Source organism: Toxorhynchites rutilus, chromosome 3, assembly GCF_029784135.1.
Source record: "Toxorhynchites rutilus septentrionalis strain SRP chromosome 3, ASM2978413v1, whole genome shotgun sequence".
Lineage (NCBI taxonomy): Eukaryota > Metazoa > Arthropoda > Insecta > Diptera > Culicidae > Toxorhynchites > Toxorhynchites rutilus.
In genome coordinates, this window is record NC_073746.1 from 201,178,836 (window position 1) to 201,195,365 (window position 16,530).

The window sequence follows — 16,530 nt, forward strand, 5'->3', positions numbered from 1 at the left end:
CGATTGGATTGTGGGTTCCCACATTCCGTTTTGCCTGCTTTTCTCTATCATATTAGTCGGCCCAAATCAGTTTATATTTGCTAAAATTTGTATGAAATTTTTTTCTTGGCATAATTTTTTCTACTTAAAGTACGTTGTCATGACCCTAATTTGAATTATTTTCTATAGACGTTCAGATATTCTCAAAAAAACTTGTCATTATAATATAAAATTATCTCAAAACATATTTTTTATGACGTTTTTTCACCACTTGCAGGCAATGATGATTTTCACTTACATAGAGTACTAATTTGATTAATGAAAAATCATGTTCATTCATAATTTTCATTTTAAAAGTGTATTCATTCCTTCTGCAAATCCATACTGTCATGCCTCTTCCCCAATATCGTCAACGCGGATAGTTCGTTAGACGAAAATACTGAATAATTAAATAAACCAAATGGCATCACTGGTGGTTCTTTTTTCCACTCCGCTAAACTGTCATCTCAAACAAAAACAAATGGATCATACAGGATCATACAACTGGTGAGTATGAAATATATTTCGGCTTTTTAATTATTAATTATTTTATCTTGTCTTATCAGCTATGAATACATTCGGTAAGTGAGAAAGATGATTTCTCCCATCACCACAGTGCGGATTTCCACTTCTATCACAGCAGCCAACAACATCCGTTTTCCTGCAGCAGTAACCTCCAACCCCTGTGGGCAATGCCGGGGGACAGCATCAACAGCAGCAGCAACAGAATTTGACCATGGTATGGAATTGCGAAGAACTTTCCCCATTAGAGGTTCCGTGCTTCGCGCACATTCAAAAAACTTGCTCAGCTGAATTACCACCCCGGAGGAACCCGAATGCACTGATTCCGTAGTATAGTAGAATGAAAATAGGCGAGGTAAGCGAACGTAATCGCATGAAATTTTAATGTTCGCATTTTTATCCGGATCATACAACTGGTGAGTAGGGAATTCATTTCTGCTTTTCACTTACTAATCATTTTATTTTGTTTCAGCTATGAATACATCCGACTCAATCAATCGGCGAGTGAGAAAGATGATTTCCCTCATCACCACATTGCTTATTTCCTCTTCTGTCACACCAGCCAACAGCATCAGCTTTCCCGCAGCAGTATCCTTTAAGTCCAGGGTGCTATTCCGGGGAACAGCATCAACAGCAACAGCAGCAGGACCTGGCCATCGATAGTATTTCGAGCAATTTTCCCCATCGGAGATCCCGTGCTTCACGCACATTGAAGAATCCTCCTCAGCCACATATCTGTGTCATCAAGGGCAAGGAGGTATTCATCAATGTACTCAGTCGGATTTGAATCGTCAATCCAGACAACCCGGATGCACCGATTCCATTATATACCTTATTTTTATTATACATGGTTTTTTATTATTTTTTTTTCAATAAAATGATTAAAATCGATCAATGTATTTCCTTTTCATTTTCAATAACAAACCAATACAAACAAGCAGCAAGCAGTGCTGGAAGCAGCGCTGCAAGCAGGTCGACGCCTTGCACATGTTGGCGAAAAAGTGGCGTCAAGTTGTTCGATGAATGCATATGAAAGGTCGATAACTCGATTGCAAGGTGGCAGCATTTGAGGTCGATTGTTGACATTTCATCGACCCGATCTTGGCAGGCAAAACGGAATGTGGGTAGTCATGTAGAAGAAGAAATCCACAATTTGTGTGGGAAACGCATATTCACATTGTTATTGCTTTCACTTCAAAGGCATCTGCAGAATTCTGTGAAGAAAATGATGTTAAACACTCATTAACGGCAGCCAGAACATCTAGAGGAAACCGACAAATTGAAAGATGTTTCCGGTACGTGACCAATGCCCTCAAATGTTTGAATGATTGGGATTTGAATCTGCCGGCCGTACAATGGGCTGTGAATACTATGAAAAATAGTACTACTGGAGAAAGCCCACAAGTTATATTGTTTGGATACTGTTCGAGGAATGTGTTGAACAATAAGCTGCTGAATGCTCTTTTTTTTTATCTGTATTATAGTGATTTTCAACTCAAATTGGCTGGTTCGTCACTTTTACTTCCATTTTTGGAAGAATGTCGGGAGGGAGAATTGAACTCGTGACCTTTAGCCTGAGAGGCATGGATGTTACCACTACGCCAGATCGCCTCCACACGTGATGAAGCTGAATTAGATGTCGAAAAGCATCTGTTAACAGAAATTAGACAAAAAGCCCTGGAACAAATGGCTCGTAAATCAGAGAAAGAAGCTGAACGGTATATTTAATCTCACAAAGCTCCTCTAACATATACAAAAGGTGATTTAGTTCTCTTACGATATGAACCTCCAGCGGATGGTAGCTCCTGGAAATTAATGCCGTGATACCGAGGACCATACGTGGTCGACAATGTACTAGAGCCGGACCGTTACGTGATACACCAGCAACGCAAGTAACTCAAAAACCATTCGAATCCGTGTATGCAGCCGATAAAATGAAGCCATGGGGTCAACCACCGGAAGACGATTTCCTCGAGGTTGACGATGTTACCAATGAATACTAATACAGATGTGAGAACATCAACACGAATATAAATCAGTTTAAAATTTAATCTAAACACTGAATAAATTTTTACTTTATGCGAACATACAATTCTTTGTGTTTACTATTAATTCTAAAGTCACAGGTAGTGAGACTGGATAGGGAACTGCAACCAATGAGAATATTTTTAGATCGGTGAATGCGGAAAGTATATGAATGTGACGCAGAATTGAAAAATGTATGAAATTGAAAATATATAGCTTTGCCTTTTAAACTACGAAAATCTAATTTAATGTTTAATCCAAAATCGAGTATACATAAACCAAATAAACCCTGGTTACATGCATTTTGCTCGTAAATGACAATTCGTTTTATTTTCCTTGCAAGCGTTCTCGTTATATTTATCCATTCCGTCCAGCGCAAATCAGTTCTCGTTCGGAAATCAGCACTCGTTCGTTTCCAAACAGTTCGCCCGCAAACACTTCGTTCTCAAACAGTTCTTTCTCATGCAGTTCACTCGTAAACAGTCCGTTCACAAACAGTTCACTCTCAATCAGTTCGCTCTCAAACAGTTCACTCGCCAACCGTTCTTTCGGAATCAGTTCGTGTGGAGAACTACTGTTCTTTGAAAAAGAACGACCGTTCATTCACTCTTTTTGGTGAAATAGTTCTTTCGTACAACGGTTTGAACGGTTTGCCAATCTCTAATTTGCAGTATTATTAGCGCAATACATGCTTCCAGTCTTCCGTGTTTCATAAAAAAACATTGCGTTCGAGATAAATATGTTCACGCTGCTGTTCGCAGTTTTGTGTTTGAGCACAAACATGATTTTTTCGGACCTATGTTTGAAAATGTGACATGTTTGTGTTCGTAGTATGTTTGGATATACGATGTTCAATCCTAATGTTTCACATGATGTTCGGATATGGTGTACAGTTTCTCTTGCATTTTCACCTTAAACACCGGCAGTGCGTAGAGTGGAAGAAGCGAATTGGACACCATACCACAACCTCTCAACACACGGTGTGTTGGTGTGTTGACATGAAAAAACTGCTTTCTTATCATAACAATGGGTGCATCGTCTAGAATTTTGAGCAAATAAAATAAACCTTCTCATCTGTTCTGAACAAAAAAAAACTTCAATTGATATCAGAGTTCTTCACAGTTGATATAATTATTTGATGCACGCATCATTTAATATATTGAATTTATGTAACATCCCCTATTATTAGCTATTTGAACAAGTACTAAAATTGAATAGAGCGTGTCGGAGATGTTTAGTTACCCACATCAAAATACCAAGAATAGTTGTAAACTTTCCAGAAAACATGCATCTAAAACTAATTTTTGGGTATTTATTTATTTGTCCAGCATTTGTATGACGTCGCTCCGCTGTGCACTCGGTTCCCAAGACTTGAATTGGCAACTTGCACGGAGAAAAAATTCTCATAGTAAGCTTTTTTCTACTCAGAGAATGTTTTCTTTTCGCGGGAAAAAAGCTATGGAGTATTTAATCATACTTGCAAAATGTGTATGAACTCATAGCCTTTGAGTTCACGTAATTTTTGGAATACAAACTAAACTTCTAGTTAGTTTCTGTGAAAAGGTATTCTGCAAACAAAAGTTTTAGGAGGAATTATTTTCTTTTGTGCATGAAAAGAAACGAAGAGCAATGAAATACTGCGACAACGGGTGGTATGATGTGTTTGAATTATAAACACCATGTTTGTTAATAATGTGAGAAACGCGTGTGTTTCAAACATGTTTGTGTTTGTGCATCACTGTTCGTGTTGGGAATAAATATTGAACAATTGGAATTTGGAATAAATATTGAACAATGGAATTTGAACATCGTGCGGACATGTGTAAGTGTTTTTTGGAAGACTGCATGCTATCCATCGTTTGTCTAGTTGAAAACAGATTAAAGTTACAACACTTATACCAAGCCGTTCTTCATAATATATAATACATACCACATTGTACAATGACGATTTTATAACCTTTTTAGCGCGATTTTTTAATAGATTTCGAACAAATATCAAACTAAAAAAACAAAACATCATCATTTTATTTGCTACGTCATCTGGTCGTAAATCTAACGTAAATTCGTCAATTGCTTCGAAGTACATACGAAAACTTGATTGTATGATAACTGACAAAAAGAAACAAACTATTTCGTTCGCACAAAGTAGACGATTTCGAACAAAGCGAACACATCAATACAATTATATGTAGTTGTTCACTTCGCAGCCATTTTTTCGAACGAAGCTGCAAGTAATGTAACCATCGCTTTACTCGGTGTCTATAATGGGCCCTATTATGTAAATCGAACTGACTGGTCGATACGATCCCTATCACTAACGTTTGCATTGAAAAAAATGACTTTTTTCGAACGGTGAAGAAAAAAACTGAGACATATAATTAAGTTTGATAAATTTCCCATGAGAGGTAATTATATAAGCTAACTTGCAAAAAAATTAATATTTCGCAGCAAGTTCCGAATGAAAAATCCAGATAACTATTCTTATTGGTACCCAAAACCATACTTTTCGTTTCGTACTCCTAGAGTGTCGATTTTTGACAAAATAAAATTTTTCGAGATGACACTAGATCTCGACGTTTCATGCAATTTTAAAGGGAGCCGTACACTGTTTGACCGAAGGTCAAATATTTGATACTTTTTGACAGAAAAGGTTTGATCAAAATTTAGTACAACTTTCATGTTTGACAAAAATATTTTACAACCATAATAACACCTATTTGTTTTTGTCAAAAGTTTGACCATTTGGCCAAATACAGCTATTTGGAGTGAATGCCAAACACGGTTTTCACATAGCACACTGTTTGTCGTGTCGATGGAATCATACTGTTGACAAGGGAAACCAAATCCCCCGAGAGACTGTAGCGATTTGTCCGTAGCATTCTCGATAGCCTGGAGGAGCTTTTCCTCGTATTTCTCGAAGCCGTCATCACTTATTGGACATAAACATATCCACACGACCAAGGCAATCTGTTACCTTATGATGCATCTGCGATGAAACCTAGAAATTAATATTAAATTTGAAAAATATCTTATATAGAAACTAATAAACTTACCTTACGTCCATATTGCGAAATTTTTAATAATGTTCATTTTTGGGCATGAATGCCAGGCGAACAGATTGATCTGTGTTGCTCTTTTTTCCATGTATCTCAGGCCTAAAATTCATTGGTTGGTGCGACATATGTTGTGTTATATATCATTAGACAGGAAGTTTATCCACAATTTTTTTTTGCTTGAAATATGAACAGTGAATATAGTAGAAAAAGTTAACAATTTGACGATTAAATTGGGTATGTTTTCTTTCGATTGCGCTATCTACTCGCTTCCTCCCCGACGCAACGAGCAATCTTTTTGCCTAAATTCGGGCGTTAGCTCATAATGTGAATTATTCTCCATTTACCGATAATAGGCATTAATTATATTGTATGTTGTCCAATCAATTTGTGCTCAATTCATGTTTTTATCGTGTAGGTGCAATAAATGAATTTAAATGGCTGCTGATTCAGAAGATCGAAAGGGTATACCCACGTTAATCAGATTATGATAGCTTAAGTAGCCGCGATCTTGAATGATTGATCTATGATTCATGCTGCATGGGTAGTTTCGTCGGTGCGTGTGAAGGTGAACCCATGTAAATTCGGCAATTTTGTACATTAGTTGACGCAAACGTTGTCATACCGAGCAAAATTTCGTGTCTTGTAAATCGAGAGAATCTTATCGGGTCGAATTTGAATTTCATGTATAACAAATTGCATATTTTGAACCATTCAGAAATGTTTCCCAAAGCTAATTATCAGAGATGCAAACAATCTATGAGAGCAAAATAGAGCTAGCGAGCAAACTTCTTATCGACTCGCATAATAGGGTTTATTAAAAACGCAATTTCTGTGCTTCACATTTCATGTTTTAACGTGTTTCACTCCTGTTGCAACTGGTTCTATTACTAGCGACACATGGTTCTCTATCGGAATAAGTTTTGCTCAGAACTATTTTTAACGTAATTTCATTTTAGACTGTGCAGGCACGCTATTCCTCAGAGAAGTCATAGTTAAAACAGTACATATTTGGAATACCAGGTGTTGAATTTGTCCGGGTTTTTCGGCGAACATGTAATTTTTTGTAGAGCCTCAAAATAGTTTTATTCGAAGTAATCCTCGTTTGACTTCACATAATTCACCCATCTGTCAGGCGTATTGTGGATTTTTTCCAATAAAATTATTTTTGGTTTCGACGAAAATCATTTACCGTCCTATTTCCGACATCTTTACACTGAATGTTCTTACGCGATTGATGCGTGCGCGCAAAACAAATCGCGTGATATCAAGAAAATCCCGTAATTTCGAGAGAATCGCGTAAGAAAATCACGGAAAGAAAATGGCGTAACAAAAGAATCCAGTGTATATCGGTAGAAATGCTGCTGCAAGTAGGGAAAATAGGGGGAATTTGGACCCCCTAGGCAAATCGCCTAATATTCACAAACCAATGCGGTCTAAATAAAAAGTGTCACATTGTATACTGAGCTACACTTGTTTTCTCTTAATCAATAATGTTTAATCATTATATATAACTTCAAATTACCAAATATATCATAAAATGAAAGAGATGATTTTTGAACATTAAAATTTGATAAAATTTGATTTGGTCCAGTGTGTGTTTCATCGAAAAAAAAACATACTTATGTTTATGTAAAGTATTTTGGGATAATGTTACAATCGGTAACAGTGTTCGATACCAGTTGTCTTGGCCAGATTCCAGATCAGAAAAATTGAATTGAGACCATCTCGAATTCTGTATGGATCTTTTCACTGTTGTTCCAACGTTGTCTGTTCATCCTCTTTTTGTAATTCAGCGGCATCTGGAATCAATTAGACCAAAGAAAAGCCTCAAACCTGTTGGAGCAGTTCACCCCACAGAAACGTGTCCATGTCACCCTACACAACATGCAAAAATTAAAATGCAATTAATTTAATTTATTGTTATCAAACTTACAGTTTCACAGCATCAAATTGTTCCTCTTTTGTAGGCGAATAGAGCTTTACTGCACAATACACGAAAAGTTTGTTTAATCAGCGTAAAAAACCTTAAAACCACGATCGGAAAACTCACATTTTTTGACAATCAAAGTGCTTGCTGTGTTCATGTTACCGTTTCCTTTCGCCTATCGAATTTTACCTAAGTTTTTTTTACGTTAGGTACATACGTTCCAACGATAAAATAAGATGACATTATAAAAAATCCAAGTTGAGCCGTTTTTTTGAGATAAAGGGGTGCTCCAAAGCCTCCCGTATGTCCAACTCACCCCGTGTTACCCTACATGTCCCATTGAAGCAATGTGATAATCTAACGGGGCAAGGTCTTGTGTCTAGGATTGGGCGATCTTGGATCGATATTTTCCTTTCCGAATTTTCGATTTTCTAGGTCGATTCTTTGTACTCCGAAAAATTGGGAAAATCGATCTTTCCTATCTTTCTGATCGTAGATTTTTTTTTAAATTTGTTTTTCAGTGAACATTGATTTTAATCTCACCAAAAACTACCTGACAAATTTCATGAACATAACCCAATGTTGTCAAATTAGTGGTCGTAAATTTAGAAGTTTTTATGTTTGGTCATCACAAAACAAGTGGTCACAAGTTATATTATATTTATGGTGACATCAGATTCAATGGACAACTGGGAACACTATCAAGATTTCGACTGAATCCCAGACTAATGGTACGTTTGGATTTTATGGGATTATTGTCAGCGGAGTTCTGGATGAATGTCATTTATTCAATTTCTTATAATAATTTTGGATTAATTTTTTTAATTAAACAATGATGAATGATGAATGCCCTAGAAAAAATCAGTTTTTGTGGGGTTTAATTTTTTTTGTGACCTTCGTGCTAAGATTTAAAAAAATGTCTCTAATGTTTCAATAGAAAGTTGAAACACTTATATAGAACAAGGAATACATTTAAAAAAAAATCGATTTTTCAAAGATGGAGTCAGTAAAGATCGATTCTTTGGTACCGATTTAATCAGTGAATCGATCCCTACGCCGTTTAGATAATCGATCCGAGTGAATCGAACTTTTTCTAAAGATTCTCTTCCGCCCCGGGTGTGAATTCTTCACTCGACTGTACATTATTATGAAGGAATGCACAATTATCACGATGATTTTGATGCATAAATGGCAGAAAATAATTTCAATAGTTTTCGATTTATTGCTGATTATTAACTCGTGATGAAAATTCTCGCAAGCCATCAATCTTCCATCTCTGAAGCTGCGAGTCAAAAAGTGACGCTCAAAATTTTAAATTCCATCTGGTTCTATAGAAGATATAGTTATAGTATACTGGCGTTTTTGTGTTTTCGACGTTTCACGCCTGACCCGAAACCATATAGTTTATGAGCCTAGTCTTATAAATTAGGATTGGGCGATCTTTATAAAAAGATCGATCTTATCGAATCGATTCTCCCAAATGGCGTAGGGATCGATCCACTGATTAAATCGGTACCAAAGAATCGATCTTTGTTGAATCGATTTTTGAAAAATCCAAAGCTTTTTGTCGATTTATCTGCTTATTCTATATGAATGCTGTCGTTTCTTTGAACAGGGATAACAAATTTCATATTGCTATTGAAATATCAAAAGCATTTTGTTTTGTTTCTCAGCATGAAAGCCACAGCCACAGGGCATTCATCTTGTGCCGTCAGGAAGTCATTTTATTTGATAAATTAATTGAAAAAGTATTATTAGAAATTTAACAACCGCCCAGAACTCAACTGACAATGATCCCATAAAAGCCAATCGCGCCATACATCTGTCATTTAGTCGAAACCGATTCTTGATTTTGGCGCCAGATCTAGAAAACAACCTTTCGCCTATAATTGACGTCAACATCAGGTTCAGGATCCTATGCGCATCCGCTCACAGTTCATTCTCTCAGTAGCTGCTGCTAGTTCTGTCTCTGTCAGCATTTGTACAGAAGTAAATCTTAGAAGAAGTTATCCAAATGATGGCATTATGTTTAAAAAAATGTTAGGTGACCTTTGGTGAGATAAAAAAAATCGATGTATACTGAAAAACAAATCTACAAAAAGATCGAAAAGATCTAAAGTAAAAAAATCGATTTTCTCGATTTTCTCGAATACAAAAGATCGATTAAAAAAATCGGAAATCGGAATGGAAAAGATCGATCTTCTAAGAATCGATCCGAAATCGCCCAATCCTATTATAAATGGAGATAGTTGTATCCTATACACATGATTTCAACATATCTCTGTCATATATCTCTAGAAACGATAAAAAGTGTTCAAACTTTATGAAACATAGTGTTTAAATACAGAGATCACGCAAAATTTTGTGAATTGTGAATCTTAAAATAATTTCAACAAACCTTCAAAACAACTCGTTTCTAATAACTACGACTAGTATAATATTTGTAATTCCTCGAACGCAAATTAATGATCAAGTCACGTTCAAGGCACTCACAAATGGATGAGGTGAGTTTCTCTACTCGAGTAGTGAAGACTCTGCCACATTGCTGTTTGAATCCGCCGATCATTTTGGTAATTTATCGTGCATAGTGGGAGTGAATACGTGATACAGAAACGCATCGTACATATATTACATTTGAAATGCGCATCGATTCAAGTTCAGTGTTACTTTTAAGCTTATGGCGAATGCCTTCGTTTTTGTGCAATCAGTTGGTTACAATATTTTCCGTAGTAGTGAATTTTTGCAATTTTTATTATTGACAATTCTTCAAGTTACTGAGAAAAGTCTTTTGAGTTGATTTCTTTTTTCGAATCCATGAGTGGCGAAACGGAACTACGAAGATGTATAATAGTTACTATATTCATGGTCAGTAGAATGTGCTTCATTTGATTAAGAATAGTATAAATTGGGATTGAGTTAAACCCAAAATTTTATTTGAATCTACAAATTCTACAGTGATGAATCAGTTTCGATTAAGTGTGGAAACCCACACTTTTCTAATGATAATTTCCTATCGATAATTATTTTCGGTGTTGGTAATAATTGAGAACACTAGAGATTAACGCGATGTTCGACAAGAATGCTTCTTGTTTCGGAAGTTTCACCGATATTGTATTTTCATATTTTTTTCTTCTCTTAGATGGTACTAACATTCTTAGAAGAATTTTGTCTTCTCAAGGTAGTGTTAATAGCGTAATATTAATTAGTACTTTGTTGAGATTTCTGTGTCAAGCATCATGATTGTATTCTGAGTTCCCAGCTCGAGAATACAAAAAAAAATAAACTAAAACATTTGCGTGTAGTTCGAATTACAATTGGTCGGTGTTAAACCAAACCGAACCATGTGACATTTTTTTGATTTCGAGCAAAACGACATTGAAGATTGGTGCTATAAGGGGTTTTCATTGAGCATTCAAAACAATTTCATTACGTCATTCCTGCTGCATGAGTAATTTTACAAATCTGATAAATGTGCTGTGTATCTTACGAAATGTTTAACCTAATGCAATAAATAACTCTATATTTCCAATTTTGCGACTTGGTCCCCTCTGACTTAACACCGACCAATTGAAGTATTAGAAAGCAGTTTTCGGCTCATTAAACGGTGCATAGTTTTATCTTCTACTGTTTTGGTCGTCTTATTCCATCAAATTTTAATTCAAAAATGTTTTAGGTCATTTTGTCTCTTACCATCAATTGTTTTTTTTTTCTAATTGAGTGGGTTGAGTATTTTCGGAACAAACTGGACTTCGTTTATCTCGAACTTATTTACTTACTTACACAATCAGCAAAAGGCCCCAGTGGCCTGTGCTGTAGAATGATTCGATACAAGTATTATAATTTACATTTTTTCACTAGGTAAATGATGGGTGGCATTTGTTGCACTTCAAATATTGCAGATCCTTCTCGTATCGTTCGAAAGGAAGCCACTGCATAATCAATGGTATCAACCAACTTGATATGATATCGATTGCATCGTCATTATTCACAGTTTGAGCTTCTGAAAAATGTCCGGAAGTTAGTACTCATAACCTATATTCACTATCAAACTTAAACATTTCAAAGATTATCTATGACTTTGGTCCAATCGCGTGTTGAGACCATTGTAAATAGACAAAAATATGCAAACACCCTCACAGCTTTCGAATGTGTTTTAAGATACGCAGGATTTGCCGGTCTACTACATCTGAGTCTTCGGGTGATGGTCAAATTTTCTTCGAACTGTTTTACACTGTGGATTTCGGAAATTTTCACAGCGATATAAAAAAAACTTTTGTTTGTATCTAATATTATTTTTTTTGTGTAAGGAATCATGAATGGAATTCGATCATGAACCATATTAATCACTAAGTATTGGTATTTTTCTAGTTTCAGGAGTCTGATAATGTTCTTTGTTTCAGATTCAAGGAACAATGTCAAAACCCTATCTTGGCAACTTTCTGCTGCAAGCTGCATCGTCACTATCCTTTGCACCGCCAGATGACCCTCAATCACACGTGAGTGATTTTCGTACTCAGCCGAAGGCGAATTCTCGAATGGATATCGTTGAAGGGGATAAGCAAATAAATGTCGATATGATGGAGTCTTCAATAACAACTACAGAAATGCCACAAAACCGAGAGCCTAGTTTGCTACCGGAATGGATAAACAACAATGGCACAAACATGTATTACGGAAAAATTGGGGGCATCATAAGATCTGCACGGGAGCGGATTTCAATGGGATTCCAGCGACTTTCGGCTAGGCTGCGAAATTCAAGCGAACGATTTAATGATTTTTTAACTACAGGCGCGTTTCGGTATATGAACATAAAGGGAATCAGGAGTACAACGGAAACTAGTGCAGAAATCGATTTCAAACCCCTAAACAACATGAACACTTCAGAAACTGACTTGAAAACTATGAGCACAGCGGTGGATGACCCTTTGCAACCCATTTATCAGTTAGAGAGAAGGGAGAACGAACAGAGAAATAATGCAGCATATCAATTAGCATTTTTAATTAATAATCCGAAACAAACGATAGATCCATTGCAACTTTTCAACAATAATACGTCTGGGAAGAATCACCCTACTACTCTCACTATTCCCAAAAAAAACTTTCTGGCTGGAAGATTCCAAAATATAACTAAACATTTAAACGAGACTAGAAATCTATTTCGAAACAGAACAATAAAAGCTATTGCGACTCTGGTGCCTCTGGTAGTATTAGCCACTAAAAGGAAGGGTTACGGAACAGGGAACACAATGGAGACAGGACATACGAACGAATTCTTGACGAATTTAGGCATGGAAACGAATGACAATGTATCTCAGTTGTCCAGTAAATTATCAGATTCACATTCGAATAGTGATAGAAACGCACCTACAGACGAAGGAAAATTGTTTTCAAACAGCAGCGAACCAAACAGAGATCATTCCAACAACCAAGACGAGGCTAGGAAGAACTATGACGATGACTACCAGAAGAAGGACAACTTTGTTGGGAGCAGTAGAATAGATGTCGAGGATGTATTCGACCCAAGTCATGCAAGTTATTCATCTGCCGCAAAGAAAATGAACTTGCAAAGTATGGGAATGATTGCCATAATAGTTCTTGAGGTGTTTGGATCAATTTTTGGCCTTACCTGGGGTGCACTCAATCATCTTCGATTACTTTTCCAATAATGATAGAAGTATTATGTAGTAATATGAACGTGTGTAATGGATACATGTGTGAATCAACGAAGCGATGTGAAATATACATATAATATAAATGTCCGAAATGTCCTTGAGTAACCATTTGCAACAGAGGTACTAAGTTTTTTTTGTATTAAAAATGTTGATGCTTTTGAATTTTGTCATTTTCTTTTGTTTCCCGTAATTCTGGTTTAAAAAGGAAAAATTTGGCCAAGAAATGTCCAAAAATAAAATTGATGTGTATTATTGGTGCGTTGCAGTTTTTCACTCATGTGTGTTCATGCTTCGATCCCGAGTCAGTAATCTAACTCAGCCTGCAGAGGACTTCGATTTACGATTGGAAGCATGTAATCATGAGAAACATTATGGTAGGTTGCAAGACGGAGCTTACAAACAACCACGGGTGAACGTGGTTACTTTTCTGATGTTCAGATGTTCACATACATGCCATTTTTAGCACCATTGCAAAATGATGTCGATATGCGTTTGTAGCACAGTATAATCCAATATAGACTTGACTACCCTGAATATCTTTAGGTTCTCTGCATATAATTGCTTCCCAGACAACAATCGGAGGCATAGATCGTTTGAATGGTTGTTGTTGACCTCAACAAATTTTAGCAATCGGTTTATAGAAACGATATTTCGGATGGGCTTGGGAAAATGTTTTACACGCTGGAATTAGCAAAGAAAGGAATACGTTTATTCTCGATGAATTTATAATATGGAATGTCAGACAGTATTAATGCATTTAAATACAAAAGGTAAGCTCAAAAGTGGTGCTATCACAGTAGTCTATATCCAGGTATGACAAGTAGCGAGGAGTTGCCCACTCTAAGGGCGATTACACATTATCCGGTTTCTGCCGGACCGATTTCAAAAAGCGCCGCTGGGTTTGGACGGAAAACCGGACAACAATGTGAAAGAGACCTCGCCCTACACAAAACCATACATCTCTCACAAACACATACATGCATTTATTTATATGTGGATTTGACAGATAAACATTGCTGCAAATTCGCGATGACAATGGAATAGTGTCGACGTCTGGTGGCGACTTTCAGTTAGAGGCCATAATTTGGGTCCCAAACTCAATTAGTGTAATCTTTATCAGATTAGAAGACACGAAGCCAGTTTTAAATACTTTTCATTATAATATAAAGTTGTCTTCAAAAACAGTTTTCGCATGAGATTTTTCCACTACTTGCAGAAAAGGTGTTTTTTATTTGAATAGAATATTAATTTGATACGGAAAAGTTATTTTTCATTCATAATTTTAATATTAAAAACATGTCCATTCCGCCTGGAAACCAATTATTTTTTATGCTCCCCTGAACTGGTAAACAAAGCTCAATGCCGTCAACGCGAATCCTCCTGCTACATGCAGCCTACGCAAAATGTTGTAATTCCAGCTGGTGCGGCAACCACGAACCTTTTCAAATTTGCGTCTCTTGGAGCTCTAAGAGCACGGCCAAAGTGAGAGCAGATCTGGCGGAGATGACGTGTACCCTGCATCAGGACTAGGTTTTTATCGATAGGTGCGATCAGAGCGGTCAAAGGTTTTAATTTCCCCGCCCCATTTCAGAATACATTCGCGAAACTTTTCCGTAATTCGCAGAGCACTTGGGCTCTTGTGGATCTATAACGTTTCCCATAACGACGGCAATGTAAACTTGCATGATGAATGAACTTAAACAAACTTACTGGACAAAAAATATGGTTGTCGTCAACAGTATTACCAAAACTAACTTCAATCCAGTTGCAGTGTACTTATCCATACGCTAAATTGTTTTATTTCCAAACATACACAAATAGCATAATTCATTTCACATGCTCAGTAGACACACATTTTTTCAATAGTCGCAAAAACACGGTTATATGAAAGTAAAGAATTTGATGAACCAATAATAATAACATTCCGTAATAACCTAGGTGCACTACTTAATTATATGTGATATGTGTGGGATTATCTTAGAATTTTCCTACGAGAGAATGTGTGCCCATCTATCCATTCTAGAGTCTTCTTATTCCACCATTGCAATAATAATCTTCACAATCAAAATAACATAATTTTCCTTCAAACACTATCTCACTGCTGCTTCCGCAGATTCTCGTCCAGAAACGCTCTCAGCATATGCCGCAATTCCTCGAGCACGTACCTCTTGGGCAGAAACGGCTTCTCTAGGGCACATCTGTCAATACACGGATCCTGGGTGAAGAATGACCGAATCAGATATGCCAACAGCTGGTTGATTCCGCTCTGACAGTGCCGAAGCTTCGGCGTTGGGCAGCGGAACATCTTGACCACCGAGTACAGATCGAACAGTTTGGTCGCGAACACCTCTTCGTCGATCGCGTTCCGGGTCAGGTTGAACTGTGTGGAATATTGAATAAGAATATTAGGAGGGAGAACTATTTTTAATGCGTTCAAATTATCAAAAACTGACCTTCACATTCAGCTCAATAAAGTCGCTCAAAATTTATCCCTTGGTGAACCATTTGGAAATTTGTTTGTCATCATCGAACTCATTTAGTAGCGATTTCTAATAAAGGAACTTATCTATGAACAAAACAAAAACAGAAGTTAAAAAAACTCAATTTGTTGAAAAACACCACCCACCGTTCACACACAGTCTACGGCAATATGCTTCATAATGTCCTCGTGCGCCTTTGCAGAAACTTTTATGATCGAACTTGTTCCACAGCAGCTGAATAAATAAGCGAAATAAAAATTTCGGTATCCATATCACTTGCAAATTCTGATTGATTTCAAAGTTAACAAACAAACGTCAATAGCACACACACATTTAATACATGGGGCGGAAAATTGCCTGAATTGTACTAATACTAACAGACATGACAAAAAACTGTCAATTCGCTTTTTCGGTATCGAGGTATCGTGCTCTGCTTTTGGGAAATGATAGTGATAATGGGTTTTCAGGTGCATTAAACACATATCTTAAAATAAAAATTATGAATGAAAATTAACTTCTTCTTATAAAGTGTTCTTTATGTAAGAGAGTAATACGTTCTTTTGCATGTGGGGAAACCTCCTGAACAATATTTGTGTTTGATAATGATTGTATATTACAATGATGAGTTTTAGTGAAAATATCACGAAAATTTTATAAAAATGGTTAAGGAAAAATCAGTACCACGGGTTTTAAGCAATCAAATAACATGAAGTAAAAATTTTCATTAAAAATTTAAACAACTTAAAACTGTCTTGAGGTGTGATAATCTTATAGAGAATGATTTGCCTCCCCAAACCGATGTTTCCACCAGACGTCGACACAATACTACT

At 36.5% G+C, this 16,530-nt stretch overlaps 1 protein-coding gene and 3 long non-coding RNA genes across 4 annotated transcripts; 3 read left to right on the forward strand and 1 right to left on the reverse strand.

The window, feature by feature from the left end:
- Positions 1–386: 386 nt before the first annotated feature.
- Positions 387–1,418, forward strand: LOC129777698 (uncharacterized). Its single transcript, XR_008743280.1, has 3 exons — positions 387–525; positions 585–956; positions 1,013–1,418. It is a non-coding gene; the product is annotated as an uncharacterized LOC129777698 (long non-coding RNA).
- A 267-nt stretch (positions 1,419–1,685) lies between these two features.
- On the forward strand, positions 1,686–2,632 carry LOC129777700 (uncharacterized). The gene is made up of 2 exons (XR_008743281.1): positions 1,686–1,835; positions 2,025–2,632. It is a non-coding gene; the product is annotated as an uncharacterized LOC129777700 (long non-coding RNA).
- A 7,476-nt stretch (positions 2,633–10,108) lies between these two features.
- On the forward strand, positions 10,109–13,317 carry LOC129777316 (uncharacterized). The gene is made up of 2 exons (XM_055783544.1): positions 10,109–10,413; positions 11,949–13,317. Exons 1-2 carry the CDS (start codon positions 10,363–10,365, stop codon positions 13,212–13,214), a joined length of 1,317 nt encoding a protein of 438 aa, XP_055639519.1. The 5' UTR covers positions 10,109–10,362; the 3' UTR covers positions 13,215–13,317.
- Positions 13,318–15,064: 1,747 nt separating this feature from the next.
- Positions 15,065–15,982, reverse strand: LOC129779722 (uncharacterized). Its single transcript, XR_008743755.1, has 3 exons — positions 15,847–15,982; positions 15,674–15,786; positions 15,065–15,600 (listed from the first exon to the last, which is right to left on the reverse strand). It is a non-coding gene; the product is annotated as an uncharacterized LOC129779722 (long non-coding RNA).
- Between the last annotated feature and the right edge of the window lie 548 nt (positions 15,983–16,530).